We start from the raw sequence: 23,750 nt of genomic DNA, 5'->3' as shown, positions 1-23,750 counted from the left end.
CTTTCCTAAGGGGTTCCATCACCTGTCTATCATTGGAGATCCCAGTGACAAGCAGTCCTGCCTTCTGCACTGGTCCAGACCTCTCAGAAAGACCAAACATAGTCCCAATAGGCAAGGTGTACCATGATAGCTCATACATGCTTTCAGTAGTAGACAATACCTCAATCCCAATTTTTAAAGTAAAGGAATAGCCTTGTGGCCAGTACTCACTTTTGTTTTTCACCCAGAGGTTTGTGATCCCTCCAATATTCACCAGTCACTGTCAAGTAAGCATCAGTTGGGTGAGACACATGAATCAGAAGGTGCAGTGGCATCAGGGATCCAAGGCAATGCTGTAAGCTGCACAGTTGTCAATGAATTTGTCTCACATGCCTCAATGCCAGTGCAGCCAAGGACAGCAGTCTGAAATCTGTCAATTGTGGCCAACACAGCCTGCAGCTGTTTACAGACAGTGACCAATTCCCCCTGCAATAGTACACAACAGGTGCCGTCCCCAGCCATATTTAATCAATTACTGTCTGAACAACAGGTAATGTGGCCCTAAACTAGGAAACTGAAGTCACTCAACACCAATGATTGAAGAATACACAAACTTAAAAAAAGTAAATAGCAGTACTATAAACAGTTAAACAATGAGCTACTGTTCAGTCTACTCAGAAGTAAGTCAGAAAACCACCAAACTAAATAATGTACACTGATGAGCCAAAACATAATGACCACTGCCCACTGTGATATCAAATGCCACCTGATGGCATTGGGGGCATGTGGCATGGTAATAAAAGTGTGTATGCAGAGTAGACATGGATGGGGGTCACTCTAGTGAAGATATGGGCTGCAAATGGGGAAATCCATTGAGATAAGCAACTTTGACAAAGGGCAGATTATTATTATTAGACAGGGCCTGTGAACAAATATCTCAAAAATGGCAAAGCTGGTTGAATGTTCATGTGCTACTGTCATGAGCATATATGGAAAGAGGTAGAAGGACAGTGAAACTGCCACTATGTGCTAAATGGTTGGATGTCCATGACTCTTCAGAGAAACTGGGGTTTGGAGGCTTGTCTGCTCTGTAGAGAAGGATAGATGGTGATTTCTGTCATCCCTGCTGAAAGAGCACAGGTTGGTCCCACTGGAGGTTCGAGTGCTCCCTCGGGCATGGGTGTGTGTGTTTGTCCTTAGGATAATTTAGGTTAAGTAGTGTGTAAGCTTAGGGACTGATGACCTTAGCAGTTAAGTCCCATAAGATTTCACACACATTTGAACTTCTTTTTTTTTTTTTTTTTTTTTTTTTTTTTTGAAAGAGCACAATGCTGGTGCATGCATAAGTGTTTCAGAGCACACTGTTCAATGTATGTTACTGAACATGGAGCTCTGCAGCAGACCACCCTTATGGGTTCACATGTTGACCCAATGACACCATCAATTATGATTTCAGTGGGCATAGGACTATTGGGATTTGACCATTGATCAATGGAAATATGTCAGCTTCTCAGGTGAAGCACATTTTTGTTGCACTAGGTCAATGGTTATCTCCACAAACACCATCACCATGGGGAATGGCAGCTCAAAATGTGCAGTGTGTCATGGACACAGACTGGTGGGAGCAGTATTATGCTATGGGAGACATTCTCCTGCACTTGTGTGGGACATGTGGTAGTAATCAAAGACAAAATGACAACTGTGAACCACCTGAATCCCTTCACACTTGATGTCTTCCTTGATGGCAATGTCATCTTTCAGCAGTATAACTCTCCATAGAGCCAGAACCATGCTACAGTAGTTTGAGGAGATTATAGTGAACTCAGGTTGATGTCTCTGTGACCAGATTTGCCTGATGTAAATCCTAGGGAGCCCATCTGGGTCTCTATAGGGCACCATTACCACATACACAGATCAGCGACTTGTCATTTACATGAATTAAATGACCTGTACATAGACATCTAATTCCACATATCCCCACAAACCTAGCAACAGTCTGTCAGATCTCTGATGTGCAGAATTAGTGAAGTACTTCATTCCAAACAGGGGCAAACAAGCTATTATGCAGGTGGTCATAATGTTTTGGCTCATCAGTTTATAAAATCTGAATACAAATGATAAGCTGCTGCTGCTGCTGACTCTGGTCTGCTAAGAGGCTGTAGCTCTACTACAACAAAATTTTGTTTAACTAATACCAGGTTTCCTCATGGTTTTCCCTGTAGAGAATAGTATCTCAGTGAACAATCTAAGAATGTTGCTCATAAAACTTGGTAAATCACTAATAGTTGTGGCAAACGTTAGCAGTCCCATCATGGTTCCTTTGGACATACTCAGTCAGCACTACCCTTGCTTTCAGTGAACATTTGGGGTACAGATTTACTTATTAGGCTCTGGCAATCAAAATTTCATTACTTAAATTTAAAAAAATGGACAGCTTAGAGTGATGTGTTTAGCACAGCTTGCATTTGAAGTTTGCAAGGAGACCAACAGTTAAGTGTGGCATTGTTAAATTGGGCATGGTACCAACAGAGCTGTGTCCTTGAGGCAACAGTGTCAGCTGATGCAGTATTGTCCACTGCCAGAGTAGTATCATGAACAGCCTGCAGGTCAGTGCTGAGCTGGAGGTGCTATCTCCATCAGCTGTAATCTGCACTGGGTCAGTGTGGTGTGTGGGGCAGGAGGAGGAGTGGGTGCTGATGACCATGCTGTTTAGCACCCGAAAACCTCAAACCACACAGCAGAAGGAGGAGATCTACTTGTAGGGTGGTGTGCTTGTAATTAAATTGCCTGTGTTACATTGCCTATCTGTGAGGCTAGGCTTTTTATCAAACAGTTCTGTTCGATGTGTAATCATCACAAGCTGCAGATGGAGTTGCAGTTTGACAATCCACAATATCTAAAATGTGGTGTCCAAGAAGTCCTCATTGCACAGTTGTAGATCTTTTAATGGTGTCCAAACATTTTGGAGATTGTCCATTGGGTCATGCATAGTGGTCATGGCACAGTTTGTTTGGATATTGCAGTTTTCACAGAATTATTTATAATGTGTGCAAGCAGAGCACCAGGATCCAAAATCTAAGTATGTGGATTTGAAAGCTGCATCAAGTCCAATAGTAGGTTGGTCAGTGGTGACCATTGTTGTGGCATGTCTGGAGGTACAGCATTGCGCAAGGGAGCATATGTAATAGGACACAGTTCATATTTTAGCACAGATTGTCAGTGAAGGCACAGGTAACACTGTTGAAACACATCACTCAACAGAAGCTATGAGATGCAGTTGCATGGAGCAGTTGTTGCAATAAGTGTGGTGTGAAATACTTGTATTGTTAGTAAACCAAAATGGAATGAGAAATTCTGCTAGCATGGTTGCCACAGTAGTTGTTGGTCAACAATTTGATAGATTTCCCCAAGCAGTATAGGAAGAAGTACCAAGACTGTAGATGAGATGATGTTGCGTAGTAACAGTTTATTATGACATATCACAATACATTAGATCCACATTACATGATGTCCGGCACCAAACTATCTTTGCTGTGTCCCTTGCAGATATTCCACAGAGACTCACTGGTCAGTGGTGTCATGAATGTGGATGTCCCGCACAGTTGTAACAGATCGATACAGTCCATATGAAAAGGCAATGAAATTATCACAAGATCATGTTTGCTAAATTTAAAGAACCTGTACCCAAAGCAGATTGGGCAACAATTCTACTGCCTCCAGTGCATGTCTTATCCAGGCAGCATGGAAATTGAATAGAATGATTAAGGTATGATTGAAGGCTTGCAACAGTTGAGAATGGAACTGCTTAGCGAATGACTAATGTTGATACAAATTCGCTATACAGTGACAGGCACAGTATAAAAGTAGATGTACCTGGTATGTCACTATTTCAGTATGTATAAAGTATGGCCACTCAGCACCCAGCTTATCAGTGACATGTTGGGATCAGCTGGAATAAACAGTAGACTCAGACTGAAGTAATATGTCTTTGTCTTCTCATCTAATATCTCTCTAATTGAAAATCATGTATTAGCTCATACTGTACACTGTATGTTTCAAAGTACCATCATCACTCGAATTAGTGCTTTTATTGCCAACATTTTGATCAATTCTAATAATATTTGTAATATGTGTCATCAGTTTCCCACCATCCGGACTATTAACTACATCCCTTTTTCTAGAATACATAACATATTGGCAGATTGGAATAAAGTCATGTAGTGGATTTCTCCAGCATGTTTCCAAAATCACTAAACTATTTTTTGCAGAATGATTGAAAAAGTACTGCAGCTGTTTCGTTCGATAGCCCATGATAAACTCAGCAGCCATATATTGGCAGTTGTTCCTGAAAACCTTGCATCAGTCATACTTCATCAGGTATGTATAGTAACAGATTGTGTTATAAATTCAGAGAAGCAGCTGTTAGAAACTAATTATCTATGCTATATTACCTAACTATTATACATTGTTAGTGCTTCCACAGAGTACAATACCTCTAATTAAAATCACATGATAGAGCTAGTCAGCAACAGGATGCTTTCTCAGGTGTAGTTATCTATTAGCACTTGTGTAATATTCACTAGCCAACTCGGTTAAACTTTTTACTAGTCATGCTTGGTATAAGTGCAGTTAACAATGTGAAACATTGCAAGTGTCATATTCTCAATTGTTGTTGTTGTTGTTGTTGTTGTTGTTGTGGTCTTCAGTCCTGAGACTGGTTTGATGCAGCTCTCCATGCTATTCTATCCTGTGCAATCTTCTTCATCTCCCAGTACCTACTGCAGCCTACATCCTTCTGAATCTGTTTAGTGTATTCATCCCTTGGTCTCCCTCTATGATTTTTACCCTCCACACTGCCCTCCAGTACTAAATTGGTGATCCCTTGATGCCTCAGAACATGTCCTACCAACCGATCCCTTCTCCTAGTCAAGTTGTGCCACAAACTCCTCTTCTCTCCAATTCTATTCAATATCTCCTCATTAGTTATGTGATCTACCCATCTAATCTTCTGCATTCTTCTGTAGCACCACATTTCGAAAGCTTCTATTCTCTTCTTGTCGAAACTGGTTATCGTCTATGTTTCACTTCCATACATGGCTACACTCCATACAAATACTTTCAGAAATGACTTCCTGACACTTAAATCAATACTCAATGTTAACAAATTTCTCTTATTCAGAAATGCTTTGTTTGCCGTTACCAGTCTACATTTTATATCCTCTCTATTTTGACCATCATCAGTTATTGTGCTCCCCAAATAGCAAAACTCCTCTACTACTTTAAGTGTCTCATTTCCTAATCTAACTCCCTCAGCATCACCCGATTTAATTCGACTACATTCCATTATCCTCATTTTGCTTTTGTTTATGTTCATCTTATATCCTCCTTTCAAGACACTGTCCATTCTGATCAACTGCTCTTCCAAGTCCTTTGCTGTCTCTGACAGAATTACAATGTCATCGGCGAACCTCAAAGTTTTTATTTCTTCTCCATGGATTTTAATACCTACTCAGAACTTTTCTTTTTTTTCCTTTACTGCTTGGTCAATATACAGTTTGAATAGCATGGGGGAGAGGCACAACCATGTCTCACTCCCTTCCCAACCACTGTTTCCCTTTCATGTCCCTCGACTCATAACTCTCATCTGCTTTCTGTGCAAATTGTAAATAGCCTTTCGCTCCCTGTATTTTACCCCTGCCACCTTCAGAATTTGAAAGAGAGTATTCCAGTCAACATTGTCAAAAGCTTTCTCTAAGTCTACAAATGCTAGAAATGTAGGTTTGCCTTTCCTTAACCTTTCTTCTAAGGTAAGTCATAGGGTCAGTATTTCCTCACGTGTTCCAACATTTCTACGGAATCCAAACTGATCTTCCCCGAGGTTGGCTTCTACCAGTTTTTCCATTCATCTGCAAAGAATTCACATTAGTATTTTGCAGCAGTGGCTTATTAAACCAATAGTTCAAGAATTTTTACATCTGTCAACACCTGCTTTCTTTGGGATTGAAATTATTATATTCTTCTTGAAGTCTGAGGGAATTTTGCCTGTCTCATACATTTTGCTCACCAGATGGTAGATTTTTGTCAGGACTGGCTCTCCCAAGGCTGTCAGTAGTCCTAATGGAATGTTGTCTACTCCTGGGACCTTGTTCTTCTTGAAGTCTGAGGGAATTTTGCCTGTCTCATACATTTTGCTCACCAGATGGTAGATTTTTGTCAGGACTGGCTCTCCCAAGGCTGTCAGTAGTCCTAATGGAATGTTGTCTACTCCTGGGACCTTGTTTCTACTTAGGTCTTTCAGTGCTCTATCAAACTCTTCACACAGTATCATATCTCCCATTTCATCTTCATCTACATCCTCTTCCATCTCCATAATATTGTCCTCAAGAACATCACCCCTGTATAGACCCTCTGTCTACTCCTTCCACCTTTCTGCTTTCCCTTCTTTGCTTAGAACTGGGTCTCCAACTGAACTCTTGATATTCATGCATCTGGTTCTCTTTTCTCCAAAGGTCTCTTTAATTTTCCTGTAGGCAGTATCTATCTTACCCCTCATGAGATAAGCCTCTACATCCTTACATTTGTCCTCTAGCCATCCCTACTTAGCCATTTTGCACCTACTGTCGATCTCATTTTTGAGACGTTTGTATTCATTTTTTCCTGCTTCACTTACTGCATTTTTGTATTTTCTCCCTTCATCAATTAAATTCAGTATCTCTTCTGTTACCCAAGGATTTCTACTAGCCCTCATCTTTTTACCTACTTGATCCTCTGCTGCCTTCACTACTTCATCCCTCAGAACTACCCATTCTTCTTCTATTGTATTTCTTTCCCCCATTCCTGTCAATTGTTCCCTTATGCTCTCCCTGAAACTCTGTACAACTTCTGGTTCTTTCAGTTTATCCAGGTCCCATCTCCTTAAATTCCCACCTTTTTGCAATTTCTTTCATTTTAATCTACAGTTCATAACCAATAGATTGTGGTCAGAGTCCACATCTGCCCCTGGAAATGTTTTACAATTTAAAACATGGTTCCTAAATCTCTGTCTTACCATTATATAATCTATGTGAAACCTTCTAGTATCTCCAGGGTTCTTCCATGTATACAACCTTCTTTCGTGATTCTTGAACCAAGTGTTAGCTATGATTAAGTTATGCTCTGTGCAAAATTCTACCAGGCGGCTTCCTCTTTCATGTCTTAACCCCAATCCATATTCACCTACTACATTTCCTTCTCTTCTTTTTCCTACTGCTGAATTCCAGTCACCCATGACTATTAAATTTTCGTCTCCCTTCACTACCTGGATAATTTCTTTTATCTCATCATACATTTCATCAATTTCTTCATCATCTGTAGAGCCAGTTGGCATGTAAACTTGTACTACTGTAGTAGGCATGGGCTTCGTGTTTATCTTGGCCACAATAATGCGTTCACTATGCTGTTTGTAGTAGCTTACCCGCACTCCTATTTTTTATTCATTATTAAACCTACTCCTGCATTACCCCTATTTGATTTTGTATTTATAACCCTGTATACACCTGACCAAAAGTCTTGTTCCTCCTGCCACTGAACTTCACTAATTCCCACAATATCTAACTTTAACCTATCCATTTCCCTTTTGAAATTTTGTAACCTACCTGCCCGATTAAGGGATCTGACATTCCACGCTCCGATCTGTAGAACACCAGTTTTCTTTCTCCTCATAACGACGTCCTCCTGAGTAGTCCCCGCCCAGAGATCCGAATGGGGGACTATTTTACCTCTGGAATATTTTACCCAAGAGGACACCATCATCATTTAATCATACAGTAAAGCTGCATACCCTCAGGAAAAATTACAGCTGTAGTTTCCCCTTGCTTTCAGCCGTTTGCAATACCACAACAGCAAGGCCGTTTTTGTTAGTGTTACAGGGCCAGGTCAGTCAATCATCCAGACTGTTGCCCCTGCAACTACTGAAAAGGCTGCTGCCCCTCTTGAGGAACCACACATTTGTCTGGCCTCTCAACAGATACCCCTCCATTGTGGTTGCACCTACGGTACGGCTATCTGTGTCATTGTGGCACACAATCCTCCCCACCAACAGCAAGGTCCATGGTTCATGGGGGGGGGGGGGATTCCCACATGTACCTTTGAAAGTTTAACTTGATGATTAAACATTTTAAATCATGGGACCATTCCACTTTAGCCACCTTGTCACCTGAGAGTGCTAATATAGAATGAAATCCACCTTGGCTTAGTAACTCTGCAATCAGGCCCAGAAGACCATGTGACTTGTTGACCAGCCGTCATATCATCCTCTGCCATGCGGTGTCATGCAGATGCGTTATGGAGGCGCATGGAATCAGGACACAGTTCTCCCAGCCATTATTGGCTTTTTTGACCTTGGAGCCACAAAGTTTTATTCAAGAAGCTCCTCAATTGGCATCATGAGAGTGCTGCATTCAAGTTCCTCATAATTAAAAAATCCTTAGCAGTACAGGGAATTGGACCTGGGTCACCTGCATGGCAATCAGCCACACTGAGCACTTGGATGTGGCAGGGCTTAATACATGCATCTTAAATAAAACCTGTGATGACTTTCTTAAGTTTATGTTAATCAGCTGTAGAAGCACATTGTCAAGAATAAATGAAACACTCTATTACTTTAATATTACTTGGAACCAAGCTTAATAACAGCCTACAGTTACATGTGCAGGTAGGTATGTATACTGGTATATAATTGCACCTCTTGTGGAGATCTCTTCAAAGACCTTATAATTATTAAATCCACTGTTCAATATATTAAATCCTGAATGATACTGTTGCTAATAATAAACACCTGTTTCATGTGGAGTGTGATATACATAACCACTGTACGGACACATTAAAGTTTTCATATGTATTTTACCTCTTAGTCTAGCATCCAGTGTGGGATTTTTTTAATTGGTGTACAGGTATTTCATAAGCTCCTATGAGATCAAAATTAAAAAAGGGGCTCTGTACAGATTAAAACCAAGAGTAAAAGCATTTGTTATTAGCCACACCTATGAAGTATTTGACCATTGAGATTTAAAGAAAAAAAAGAGTCTTAATATGAGCCTTAGTATGACAAGTAAAACAGGCTTCCTTTCACACTGTACATGGATAACTATCAGCACGTAATAAGAATCAATGTGATTATGTAGAAATATTTAGCTATCAGCAGTAGATGTTTTAAACATCAGATATTTGCTGTAGCTGAAGTAGCAGGAGCTTTTTTTCAAAGTGAAGAACTTCTTCCTAATTTCACTATTTTATTTACCTAACTATACGATGACCTCGAATATAAAATCCATTGTCAAGTGAAGTTAATGCTTTATCAAATATTAAAAATTCCTGAATAGAATAATATTTAAAATGGAGGAAAGGCAACTACTCCTCTATAGCTGACTGATGTGTGGCAAATAGAAACATGCAACAGAATGCAGTATTTAGACTACCTTTTCCTGAATAGAATAATATATAAAATGGAGGAAAGGCAACTACTCCTCTATAGCTGACTGATGTGTGGCAAATAGAAACATGCAACAGAATGCAGTATTTAGACTACCTTTCTTTCTCTAGTAGTCATGCACACACTCACGTACAGAAGCACACAGACACCGAAAGGCACGTGTCTGTGGCCGTGGTCAGACTGACACAAAATTACTTAAAATGACAGATAAAAAGTACCTGTTAAGCAATAAATTCTGTACTGTGAAGGATTGATGTAAATAAATAAAAATGATAATAAAACATGCAGTACTTCACCTAGCACTTTCACACTATGTTCCTCGCTGCCTTTTCTTTATTTTATTTATTTATTTATTTTTCTATTCTAGGAAACATTATGCTTAAAGTTATACAGTGTATAATATTAACACCCTTTCCTCTTTCTGATCTCAAAATCTTGCTCATATTAGAGGGATGCTCACTGACTTTTTGAGTTGCAGAACACAAAATGGTATTTGGACATCAACGCTATGGTTCTGATGTCAGCTTATAATGTGTGCAGAGTTACATTATGAAACAATGTGTGTATATTGTGTATGTAGTGACTGTGAGTGAGAAATGAATCAACAGTGTAGTACTGGTCTTTTACACTGTTAAATAACTTCTTTGTAAACAGTGTTATACACTAGGGATAAACAGAATGAGGTAGCACTGTTTTAAACAGACAGGGCTTTTATTTGGAAGGCTTCAGTCTCCATCCAGCCATTCTGATGTTCCATAGTTTCCCTAAATCACTTCAGGCAAATGCTGGGCTGGTTCCTAATGTGAGGCCACAGCCAGCTATCCATCCCATCCTTGTGAAACTAGACCTATAAGTATTTATGAATTACAATATTTTTGTTATTCTTGAATTCTACTACTAAGACATGCCCAGTATCCTTATAAATGTGGTCTATGGATGAGTATAAATACAATGACTACTGCGACTACTGCAGGGTGATCGATCATTAACGCAACCGCTTTCATGGTGTGTGACCAGATAGTGGGACCGGCTGTTGTGCCTGCAGTGCAGGTAACAAGAAGTCAACAATAACTATAGTACAGTCTGTTGCATAAGTTATTTTTAATATACTTAACATAAGCACTTAAAAATAAAAGTAAGTTACTCATGTTTATTAAGCAAGGTGATGCTCGAACTACCTCCCTTCATTGTTCAGCATTCCTGACACCTACTTAGCATGTTTTTCATTACAGAGTGCTGTTTCCTCTGACAAACATCATCGATTTCTTGGCAAATGTTAGTTTTAAGTTCATCTAAAGTGCGTGAATTTGATTTGTACACTTTCTCTTTTAATGCTCCCTCAGAGATAAAAATTGTAGGGGATTAAATTGCAGGAAGCCATATGTTGTCAATGATAGCTCTTAGCTTGAAACACACTAGGAATTTCCTGTAATGAGAAGTTGGTTGTGTGTGCAATCACAGAGTTCTGCTGAAAGGTCATGAAAGCACATTCTCTCTCAGTTAATTGGCCAAAAAAAGAAAGAAGAAAAAGGCTGCAAAATGTTTTTCACATTACTCTTGCTGTTAATAGTTAAAATATTGCCTAATATTCTGTCACTGCTAACAGCACACCACACTCATATTGTTTGATCATGCAGAGGTGCCTCATGTATCATATTAGGCTTTTTATAATTCCAGTAATGGTTATTTTGTGAATTAACATATCCACTGAGGGGCACCATGATTTGTCCAAAAACAAAGTTAGGTGAGTGTCAATTTTTCTGTTATGCACACTATTCAAAATACATTCACAAAACAGCAACCTTTTTGCCCACCCAGTTTAAGTCCTTGCACTGCAGGTGTTTTATAGGGATGTAACTTCAGTAACTTTGTAGCCATTTGAAGAGAGCTATAGGAAATTCTCATTTGCTGAGAAAGACATCAAACTGATTTTCCAGGAGACCTTTCCAGAGTTTATCCATGGTTATTGAGAGTTTCTTCTGTGAGTACTGTATATGGCTGTCTGTGTTTCCTTTCAAGAACACTTCCCATTTCACGAAAATTATTTATCAGTCGATGAATCATACCCTGATTAGGAACATGAACATCAATAAATTCCTCTTGAAATAATCTCCTTACAGCATACACTGATCATGTACACACATATGATGATATGAATCATACAAGAATATTCTTTGGCGAATGGAATACATATATTTAGCCATTTAACTTGAAACACTTTCACTCAATACACTGTATTCAAATTGCCTACCAACATTAGCTACCTTCACAACAATTCTACACAAAGGCCTCACAGCAGAGGCGAAATATGCTCCCTGCTAGCACTGCTGCTGGATGGTAGCTGGCATAATAAAAAGATGCCCACCAGGTTGCTGCATTAAGGATTGATCACCCTCTATTCATTAAAATGCATACACCTAGATATGACCTCATAGTTATGTATTTGTGCAGTTGATCATGAATAGTGTATAGCAGTGTGCTGATTGTTAAAACAGTATACAGATTCAGTATCTAACAGCTGATTCTAGTTTGTTGCATATTCCTCAACTGGTTCCAAATCTGTGCAGATTTTCCTTTTTTGATGAGATCCACAGAACACAATTGGTGATTGTGAGAGCCTACACAAATATTTTTTGGTGGCAACTTCTCTTTGATAATTTATGCCACAGTTTATGATGCAACATTGAAAATAGCTCCTTATAATGACCATGTATGAAAGTGAAGTATGGACGATAAATAGTTTAGACAAGAAGAGAATAGAAGCTTTGGAAATATGGTGCTACAGAAGAATGCTGAAGATTAGATGGGTAGATCATGTAACTAATGAGTAGGTACTGAATAGAATTGGGGAGATGAGGAAATTGTGGCACAACTTGACTAGAAGAATGGATAGCTTGGTAGGACACATTCTGAGGCATCAAGGGCTCACCAATTTATTATTGGAGGGAAGCATGGAAATTAAAAATCATAGAGGGAGACCAAGAGATGAATACAATAAGCAGATTCAGAAGGATGTAGGTTGCAGTAGTTACTTGGAGGTTGAAGAGGCTTGTCAGAATAGAGTAGCATGGAGAGCTGCATAAAACCAGTCTCTGGACTGAAGACCACAACAACAACAATGAGATCCATACAGAATGTGAAAGAAAGTCCTTGAAACTTAGTTTATAGCTCTTAAAATATGTTTCTAAGAATACCCCATCAACAAACAGACAAAAACAATTTCACTTCACTTTTTGTTCATAACATTTTTATATAGTGGGGATTGATTCATAATGTTGTAATAGGAACTCTTGAAGATTACCATTGAAAGTTTAAAAGAATGCAATTTCACTTACAACAACAGCAGACAATATTGTAATGGTGCTCTAAAACAGTATAAAATTATTGCTTGTTGATTTTTTATGCTTTTGAAATTATGAATGCAATCTTTATAACCAAACAACCATGAAATATATTTTTATTTGTTGAATTGATGGCAGAATGCTGATGCAAGATGATGGACTTTGATTTGCAAGCCCACAATTAAACCAAATATTTCTATACCTATATGGAAAATATTGCACAAAGAATATTTTTAAATAAATTTCAATAAGGAATAAGCATTGAGAATGAGACATAGATGTTGGCAATTGGCCATAAAATAACAATAATTATTATTATTATGTAACTAAAACTAAAAGGAATCAAATTTATATTTTTATGTTTTGTGTATGCTTTCTCTCTCTCTCTCTCTCTCTCTCTCTCTCTCACACACACACACACACACACACACACACACACACACACACACACACACACACACACCACACACGTGTGTGTGTGTGTGTGTGTGTGTGTGTGTGTGTGTGATCTTTTGTTTTGTTGTTTTTGGTTTTTAATGTTATAATGCTGAATCTCACAATTGATGAATAACTCTGAGGTCTCCAACAGGATGTAAATGTTGAAAATTAGTCACGTTTTGGTGAGTACCATACTCATCATTTTATTGACTTTGCCATAAGATGATGAGTATGAAACTCATCAAAACACGTGGTATTTAACACTGCCAGCCAGCTGAAAACTTTAGAGATTTTCATAAGCAGTATATACTGGGGAAGGCTACATTCACTCATATTTTGTATTTGTTTAACAGGCTAAAGAGCAAAGATTAATGACACCATATTACCAGTGGCTGCTCATTGTGCCAGATGTTATGAATCCCTATGGTTTTATTGACCTGTTGAAGGATGGTAGCAATGTTGCCTTTATCTGTAACACTTCAATCGAGAAGAAAGATTGTTTGGTAAGCAAAACTTTTAATTTTAATTGCAATCCAGATGCCATTGGAATGTTAATATTTTTTTACAACAGTGCAGAATTTCAGCCTGGCAGGTAAAATATGCATATGTGTCCTTAAATGGGAAGATAACAGAGTACAATCTTCTTCTTGCGACAGATTTCTGGGGTCTACAAGGGGACAAAGTTTGCAAATTAATTGATGACTCTGAATACATTAAGGTGACAATTTGATTTTATAAAAAATTGGGATTGACAATATCTCTTGCTTTGAAATGAAAGCTTAATTGATGCACATGTTTCCCAGTTTTATTTAGCATGACCAAAAGCTGGAAAGGTGTAGCTTTACCAAAAACTGGAACTACTATCAATTTTGAACATATGTAGCTGGCTGTGGTTGTTGTCACTGATCCTACAATAGCTGCATCATGATCTTAGGTTTCTCTTGCTAGTATTGCCACTGTCATGGATCCTGTTGTTTTTCACACTTCCTTATAAACAGTAGATCTGCAGTGTGACTCAGTGGTGGCAGTCTTGGTCATGGGCCCATGAATTATACGTAATAGTATGCTACCAAATGCTACTCCTGGATCCATTTTGAAATCATTGGATACTGTGGGCAGTCCCAACTGCTACACAATGGAGAAACATTCAGTTTAAGAAAGAAAGTGGTACACGTACTTCCCTATCTTTCTGGCACTGTATCAGAACACAAAAGTGCTCATTTTCTTGGCATGCTGATTGTTGAACATGTTTGGGGTTTTAGTGATCTGCAGCTCTCTTGTGTCACTCATCGATTAATGAATTTATTTGAACTTTGGGCCCAGGAAGAAGCTGCATAGGTTGACATTCTTCAATATCACATTTAGAATTTGTTACGTTTAGGTAAAAACATGTAGAGGCTGTTGGTTCAGTAGATAGCAGCATCACCAGCTACCATTTAGCATTCAGTGTTATTTATTGGTTTCTACATTTGTTTGTTACATCACCCATCCTCTAAAATTAATTTGTTCTGATTATCCCTCCATGAAGTTGCAATTTTCACAGGCATAGTGTGTACATGACTTATATACAGGTAAACAGGAACTCCACTGAAAAACTTTCAGAGGTAGTAGTTTGGACGAAAACAAGAAAAAACTGTCTAGTAAATGGTGGCTTTAAAATTCATACCAGTACCGAATGAGCTAAGAGCACTTGTTTCCTCTGATACTATGAACCAAATCTCTTCTACTGTTAGCTTCTTGCATTCCATATTTTTTTTGGAGGATATAATGTGGAGCAAAGTGAGAAAAAAATGTCTAGCAAACATGGGCTCTAAAATGAATACCTTAAGAGCTATGAGCACTTGTTCAGTAAACAAGATCTGTTTAATGATAGAAAGTGATGAACAAATGCTCATACTCTTAATTCATGCATTTTATTGTCCAGGTTAACTAGACCTTTTTTTCTAGTTTTGGTTCATGCTATCATCCCTGCAAGTTTGTCAGTGGAGTTCTGGTCCACCCTGCATATGTTTTAACTATATTACTAATTTTTGAATGTGCACTGATGTCTAGGAAGGCATTTATTGTCACATATCAGAAGTGGCTCACAGTTTTATAGCTGCCCTGTCCCACACTATACAGCAGGAGAAGAACATTTCACAACAAGTGTCTGAAGATGAATGGGATATTCTACAGCCATCAAAAAGGGAACACCATGATGCCATTCTTGCAGCTCTTATTGTGAGTATTTCACATCACATAAAAATATATTCTGTTATTTCAGAAGTTAGTTTTGATGATAAGGAGTAATCCCTAAGCAGAGATCTGAGACTATTTTACCTCCATTATTCATTTAACCATACAGTAGAGCTGTTAAGGATGTAGTTTCCCCTTGCTTTCAGCTGTTTACAGTAGCAGCACAGCAAGGTCATTTTGGTTGATGTTGCAAGGTCAGGTCAGTCAATCACTTAGATAATAGTTAATACCAATGTGAACATTAATAAAGTAGTGAATAGGATGATACATAACTGTAATTTGTCTGTAATGAGTGGATACAATATGAAATATGGGTATGGAATCTCATGTTGACCCAAAATTTTCACAAAACAGATATAATAAGAATGTATCATTCCATCCTTCAACATTACAGAAGGAATTAACTGATGAAATTGAAAAACATGGTGACGTACTTTCTTATAGTAGCCACCACCTTGAAATTGATAGAGGGCAAGGATACTAAAAGTATGAAATGCAAGGCTTTCATATCATGTGTATGTGTTATCACATTTACCTGACTATAAGATGAGATATTTTCCCAAAGTCATCCTTTGAAAAACTCTGGGTCATCTTACGTTCACAGATTAAACTATTGGTACTGAATACAATGCCTTTATGGCATGGAATAGATTAATACAGGGTTTGACTCAAGGGCTTCACATACAGGTGACCCGTTTTAATAACTTTATGAGTGATGGATCACAGTATTCATCGCCAGGTTGTGCAGTTTCTCTAGAGAGTGCAGATGTGGCTGTCTGACGGATCGCAGTGATCAGTTTCTGATTGCTTGAAATTCTTATGCAATCTGATGAATCACATGTAATTTTTGGCAATGTGGCTGCCTGTCTGTGACTTGTTTGTGTATTTTTGTTTAGTTTTGCATTGCTCACATTGACTAAATGACCCATTGCCCATGTGCGGATCCATCCATCTTTGCAGATAATTTTCAACATCTTCTGTAGCAGCACATCTCAAAGGTTTTCTCACAGTCATTATCTCACTACCATACAATGCTGTGCTCCAAACATAGATTCTCAGAAATTTCTTCCTCAGGTTAAGATCTATGTTTAATACTAGCAGACTTCTCTTGGCCAGGCATGTCTCTTCCACCAATGTTAGTCTGCTTTTTACATCACCCTTGTTCTATCCATCATATGTTATTTCACTGCATAGGTATCAAAAGTCCTGAACTTCATCTACTTCATTATCCCCAGGGGTAATGTTAAGTTTCTTGCTGTTCTCATTTCTGCTACTTCTCATTACTTTCTTCTTTCTTAAATTTATTCTCAATCCATATGCTGTACTCATTAGATTTTTTTTTTTACTTTACATGTGACAAGGCCCTTATTGACCATACACCTGCTCTATGAGCCTCTTCCACTTCTGCTTGTCCAATGCGCTGTTTGTCCAGTTGCTGTTGCTGTTCATCCTAGTTGTGTCCTCCCAAATGTTATCTTGCCATCTGATTCTGGGTCTCCCTCTTCCTCTCATTCCATCTATTGTTCTGCTGAATGCCATTCTAGGTAGTCTATTCTCTGTCATTCTTGCTATAGGGCCTGCCCAATTCAACCTTCTCCTCTTGAGCACTTCGACGATGTTACGGTGTTTGTACAGCCCTCTTAATTCTTCATGTCTTCTTATTCTCCATTACATGTTATTTTCATCATATACAGGCCCTAAAATTTTCCTTAGTACTTTTCTTTCGAATATTAACAGTTTTTCTTCATCTTTCTTTCTAAATATTAATGTTTCACATCCATATAACATCACTGGTATAATGCTCGATTGATATAAGCGAATTTTGAAGTTACTGCTAAGTGATCTTTTTCTTCGAATTTTGATGAAACTAAAAAGTGTCTTGTTTGCTTTTGATAAATGGGCATATATTTCTATATCTGTTCTGTTGCTATTACTAAAAAGACTTCCTAGGTACTTGAAGTGGTCAACAGTCTTGAAATTGAATCCATCTACAGTAGAGGTGCATCTTTTCTGGTTTTCTTACTTATGGGCAGGTATTCTGTCTTTTCTTCATTAACATGTAATCCTGTTTTCTCAGCAATTTTGTAGTAATTTTGCATCATTCTGATTAATTCTCTTTTGGAACTACTTATTAGTGCTACATCATCTGCATATGTAATATCATATTGTAATGTTCACATCCTGTATCTGGATCCCTTGTGAACTGGTTTTAGAAAATTCTCTGTCGATCTTCTCTAGGACAAGGTTAAATAAAACAGGTGAAATGGCGTCCCCTTGTCTCAGTCCAGTGTACACCTTAAAATCTTCAGTTTCTCCTACTGGTGTCTTTATGCGACATAAAGTTTCATCTATACACATTTTAACTAATCTGATTAATTTTGAAGGTATTTTAAATTCCTTCATCATATTTAGGAGTGTCTGTCAGTGTATGCTATCATAGGCCTTTTTAAAATCTACGAATAATATGTGGACATCTACATTGAATTCCCACGCCTTCTCAGTTACTTGTCTTAGGGTGAACAAGTGATCTAATGTGAATCTGTTTCTACAGAAACCACATTGGTAGTCCCCAATCAGTTCTTCTGTTATTGGTATCAGCCTGTTTAGTAGGCAGCTCGATAAGATTCTGTAGGTGACATCCAGTAAGGCAATTCCTCTGTATTTATCACAAACAAGTGGATCATTCTTCTTCAATATGGGGCAAACAATTGCAGTTTTCCAATCTGCAGGAATGGTTTCTGTCACCCACATTGTTTCTATTAACACCTGTATTTGTAATTCCAGTTGTGGGCCTCCATTCTTTAATAACTCAGCATATATCTTGTCCTCGCCACAAGTCTTGTTATTGTTTAATTTCTTTATTGCTTGCTGTATTTCATTTGCTGATGGAGTAGTAACTGTATCAGCTGTATCAATTGTATCAGGTTCTTCCAATTTAAAGTAAGAGTGTGGGTCATTGCAGTTGAGAAGTTATGAAAAGTATGTCTTCCATCTTTTTTGTATGTCATGTTTGTTGGACAATATAAACTGTTCCCTTTTATTGAATTTACCAAAGGATTTTTTTTAATATTTTGATACATCTGCCTTGTCCTGTGATGTTGGAAATCATCCTCTGCTTCTCTGATCTTATTGTTATAGTATTTCCTTTTCTCTTGTCTTAGGGTTCTTTGCATTTCTTGGTGGAGTTTATAGTATCTTTCCTTCAATGTTATATTGTCCCTTTCTTTAATCCATGCATTCCTAGCATTTGTTCTTTCCAGCACTTTTTCATGACACTTTGTATTAAACCAAATTTTATTAGGTCATTTTCTTTCACCTATGATTTTGGAAGCTGCTTCTTGAATACAGCCCTTCATGTGTCTCCATCTGCTTTCAACATCCTGTGGTTCTGCATTGGACAGTCTTGGTTTTGTTAGATTGCTTTTAATTTCTTTTGTAAAATTTTCTTTTATATCTACTTTCGCCAGGTTTCCTATTTTATATCTTGTAATTTCTTCTCTATGTCTATTTACTTTCCTTTTGAGTTTCACTTTCATTTTTGATATGATTAACATGTGGTCTGTGTCACAATCAGCTCCCCTAAAGATTCTGACATCTTTAATACTGTTTTGGAATCGTTTCTGGATAGCTACATGATCTACTTGATTGACTACCTTTCCATCTGGTGATATCCATGTTCCTAAATGAATGCGTTTATGTTGAAATTTTGTGCTGCTTATCATGAGACCATTTGACATTGCAAAGTTTATAAGTCGAACCCCATTATCTGAACTTTCCTCGTGTAAGCAAAAATTGCCAATGGTTGGTTTGTAGGTTTCTTCCCTTTCTACTTTGGCATTAAAATCTCCTAACACTATTTTTACATTGTGCCTACTTAATAAGTTGTACGTTTGTTCCAGTTGGCTGTAGAATTCTTCTTTCGTGTTGTCATCCTTATCTGCTGTGTGTGCGTGTGCATTTAGAAATGTAATGTCTAACCACTGCATCTGAATAGATGATATACAGTTATTAACATGTTTGAACTCCCTTACTGTGTCCTCTATTGATTTGTGAATGTAGAAACCGGTTCCAAATTCATGGTGCTGACTGCATTCTCCATACATTATTGTCCCGTCTGCTATTTTCAGTGAGCCTGTTCCCTGCCATCTTACTTCTTGGAGAGCTGCCAGTTGTACTCTATATTTTCTTAATTCGTTTGCTAGTATTTGGGCAGTTCCAGGACGATACAGGCTTCTAATATTCCATGATCCAAAAGAGAATTCCTTGTAGCTTTGCCAGCTTTTGTTCCAGTAAATCCTGTCCTGTTTCTGAGGCTGGCGTTGAGTATCCTGACCATTTCATATTTTTACGTGAGTGGGTTGGTAGCCCTCTGCACAACCCCCAACCTGGAGGACCAGGAGTCTTGATTTTTGGGTACTCTAACCCTAGGAGGGTTGCCTTCACTGCAGCTGAGTGAGCCTCTCCTGCCCATGCTAGTTTTGGTCCACCCTGGGTATTTTATTTCCCCGGTACCTATTATCTAGAGAGCATTCCCCTATCCGCCACCTGGGGAGGCACCCGATGGGGGACTAGCAGACCCCAAACTCATTAGACTGTTCATTAAATTTAGTATATCCTGAATTCCTTCTTCATTTTCCCTGAGGATAGCAATGTATTCAGCAGATCTTATAGTTGATATCCTTTCATCCTGGATTTTGATCCCTCTCTTGAAACTTTCTTTTATTTTGCTCATTGCTTCTTTGAAGTATAGACTGAACACTAGAGGTGAAAACTGCATCCATGTCTTACTCCCTTTTTAATCTAAGTACTTTGTTTTTGGTCTTCCAGTCTTATTGTTCCCTCTTGGTTCTTGTAGATATTGTATATTACCTGCCTTTCCCTATAGCCTACCCCTAGTTTTCCAAGAATTTTGAACATCTTTTACATTGTGGAATGCTTTTTCCAAGTCAACAAATCCTATGAACATGTCTTGACTTTTCTTCAGTCTTGCTTCCATTGTCAACCACATCAGAACTGCCTCCCTGGTGCCTTCCTTCGCCTTTCCCAAAGCTACACTGGTCATCATCTAACAGAGTCTCAATTTTCTTTTCCATTCTTCTGTATATTATTCTTGTCAGCAACTTGGATGCATAAGCGGTTTAGCTGATTGTGTGTTAGTTCTCATACTTATCAGCTCTTGCTATCTTTGGAATTGTGTGAATGATGTTTTCTCCAAAGCCTGATGGTATATCACCAGTCTCACACACTCTGGACACTGTGAGTAGTTGTCTTGTTGCCACTTCCTCCAATGATTTTAAGAATTCTGATGGAATGTTCTCTACCCCTTCTGCCTGTTTTGACCTTAAGTCTTCCAAAGTTCTTTTAAATTCTGATTCTAATACTGGAATCCCTATCTTTTCCTGTTGACTCCTGTTTCCTCCTCTATCACGTTGACTCCTGTTTCCTCTTCTATCATATCATCAGACAAGTCTTCCCATTGTTTTGACTTTACTATATACTGAATCCATTCTTCTGATAATCATTTGTTTTTCAATTTATTCACTTTTTTCATGCAGCCATTTTTCCTTAACTTCCCTGCACTCCCTATTTATTTTGTTCATAAGTGACCCGTATTTCTGTATTCCTGAATTTTCCTGAACATTTTTGTACTTCCTTCTTTCATAATTCAATTGAAGCATTTCATCTGTTCTTCATGGTTCCTCACAGTTGTCCTCCTTGTACCTACAGCACAGGTGCAGCAATCCATAAAACCACTTCCTCTGTAATCCCAGAAATTCCAGCTGGTAATCATATGGAAAATAGCAACCTAGCAATTATGGGCCAATCATGCCATGCCACACCAGAGCTGGCTCATCAGCGGTCTGTGTACTCCTGTGTGCTCTGTCTAGTTAAAAGTGCATGCCCCGCCACAGACGGGATGCAAAATCAGGCTGCAGTCTCATGAAGTATTTGGACTCACCACTTGTAACCACAGACATACACAGACTTGAAGTGACAGTGTTGTATGATTGTGATATGGAATTAGTGTACAATTCCATCTGACAGCGTTTGTACTCAGATCTTATGTGAAGTTCAGTTGAGAGATTAAATTTGTTTTTCCACTCATGTTCCCAGTCTTTGTTGTTCCACATTTCCCAGATACAACAAATTAGCAGTGATAGAGGCTGGTTGTTGGTTTCAGTTTTGGTTTTGGTTTCATTGGTCCTCCCTTGCTTCTGGTCAAATGTCTCATGCCTCTGATGAGGGGTCACTGTGCACTTCTTTTCTTCTCTTGTTCTGTGCAAACAATGTTGGGCATCATCAATTTATTCCTTTGCTTTTGTCTTTGTTTCTTCTCTCCCTTTCATCATGACAGATCTCCAAGATGAGGAACCTGTGTTGCTCCAAGACCTTTTTTAAGTATCAACTGATGCAATTCTCTGAATTGACGGTGAAGTTCACATTGCTGTTGGATGACAGGCAGTTACTGCAGCAGGGCATCACCCAGGCTGATGACAGTGGCAGCTGACACAGATTGACCCCGCCATTTCACAAGTTTGATGCTGCAGTGGAAGAATGGGACAATTACAAATGGCACCTGTTTCAACAACACTTCGCAGCCCACAACATTTTAGGTGATGTTCAGTGCTCTCCTTTCTTCTCTTGGGTTAGTGTTGATATCTTGCATATCTGCATAGAGCTGTTTCCCCTCAGTCAGTATCAGTTCCTTTCTCAGACATCACTGATGCTCTTGATAAGTATTTCAACTCTCAGATGTTTGTCACCTCTGCTCATTGTAGGTTTTTTTGCACAAATTGCTGACTTCCCAATCATACTGGCAATGGCTCGTGAAGTTCTGTGGTATGACCTGCATGTGTAAATGTGTCTATCCTTGTAGTAAGTCATATGTTGACACTTTATCTTACAGAACACTATTGTTCAAAATATTATTGATTCCTGACTTTGTGTGGAGGTCTTCAAGCTCTCAGACTCTTCTGCTGAGGATGTCATTTGTATAATCAAGGCATAAGAATTATTCTGCTGAGTTGGAGATGTCACTCCCCATGGTTGCTGACCTTTACACTCTTCAGTCCTCTCCACACAGGCCTTCCATTTCTGCTGGGTACTGTAAATGACCCACATCATGTCCGCAGCAATGCTATCCCACTGGCAAGTTTCAGTCCTGCCCTCAGTGCTATATTTCTCATCACAGGGAAGGCTGTAGTTTTCACCAGGTCAAATGTTTGTTTTGCAAGAAGGTTGCCCACATTCGAGAAGTTTGCTCCAAAAAAATGTGTGGGCACTCTCTCACTATGTCCATTTACAGCTTGGAGGCAATGGACGTCAGTTAGGTCAGCGGCAATGACTCTGTGTTCTTGCACCAGTCAGTTTCTGATGAGTCATCTCTGGTTCAAACCTATTATAGTGTTTCCATTGCACCAGGATTGGTTCCAGTTGTTAATCATTCCCAGTGTCCCTCCTTGCTTAAAGAGGAACCAAAAAATTTGTTCATTCAGTTGCTCATCCGGAATCAGGTTGTGCAGTTCCAACTGGATACTGGGGCTTCTGTAACTTTGATTAATGGAGGTATATTTGAGGAGCTCAGTTTTCCATGCTCTGACACAGGCCCTCATTGCACACAATGGAGATAGCACTGCCGTCCTAGGAACCTGTTCTTTGCCGATGCAATAGCGATCTACCTCTTAAGACAGTTCTGGTCACAGTGCTCGACTCCTATGACAGCTCTAAGATATTTGCCTTAATGCCTTTGACATTTATGGTTTTCAGATCTCATATAATTAGGCACTGATGAACTCTTATAACAGTGTCATGAAGCTCTGTGACAAATTTCACCAGCTTTTTGGGGAGCCTCTGGGTAGGGATAAAGATTTTTTCACTCACATTTATATTGAAGGATGTGGCCTAGTCAAGGTTCATTAAAGCTCGGGAAGACCGTTGCAGTGAAGTTGCATCATATGCAGGACTTGGCAGTCATTACACCCATTTCTGTTAGTCAATGGGCAACCCCCCTCATCATTGTCAGGAAACCCAACAGCCACCTTCACCTGTGTACTGACTTTAAATCCACTATTAATGCACGGTCTGTCATGGATTCCCACTGTCACCCTCACTCTGAGCAGTTAATGGACAGATTACAAGGAGGCGTGTTCTTTTCCAACATCGATCTCTGGAATGCTTACTTGAAACTCCTGTTGGATGATGAGACAAAGTCCTTCCTCATTTTCAACACTCACACCGGGCTGTTCCAATATGAGTGTCTTCTCTTTGGCAGAGCTTCTGACCTGGCC

General features: G+C 38.8%; 1 protein-coding gene across 1 annotated transcript in view; it reads left to right on the top strand.

The window, feature by feature from the left end:
- LOC126262894 (ionotropic receptor 93a) overlaps positions 1-23,750 on the top strand; it is a 317,492-nt gene that overhangs the window by 119,715 nt on the left and 174,027 nt on the right. The window contains exons 4-6 of the mRNA XM_049959792.1: positions 4,248-4,356; positions 13,581-13,730; positions 15,280-15,447. Of these exons, the coding sequence (XP_049815749.1) occupies positions 4,248-4,356; positions 13,581-13,730; positions 15,280-15,447 (427 nt within the window). The remainder of the gene's footprint in view (positions 1-4,247; positions 4,357-13,580; positions 13,731-15,279; positions 15,448-23,750) is intronic.

The sequence above is a fragment of the Schistocerca nitens genome, chromosome 1 (assembly GCF_023898315.1).
Source record: "Schistocerca nitens isolate TAMUIC-IGC-003100 chromosome 1, iqSchNite1.1, whole genome shotgun sequence".
Classification (NCBI taxonomy): domain Eukaryota; kingdom Metazoa; phylum Arthropoda; class Insecta; order Orthoptera; family Acrididae; genus Schistocerca; species Schistocerca nitens.
Note: the sequence above shows the minus strand (reverse complement) of the source record. Positions and strands in the feature narration are given on the sequence as shown.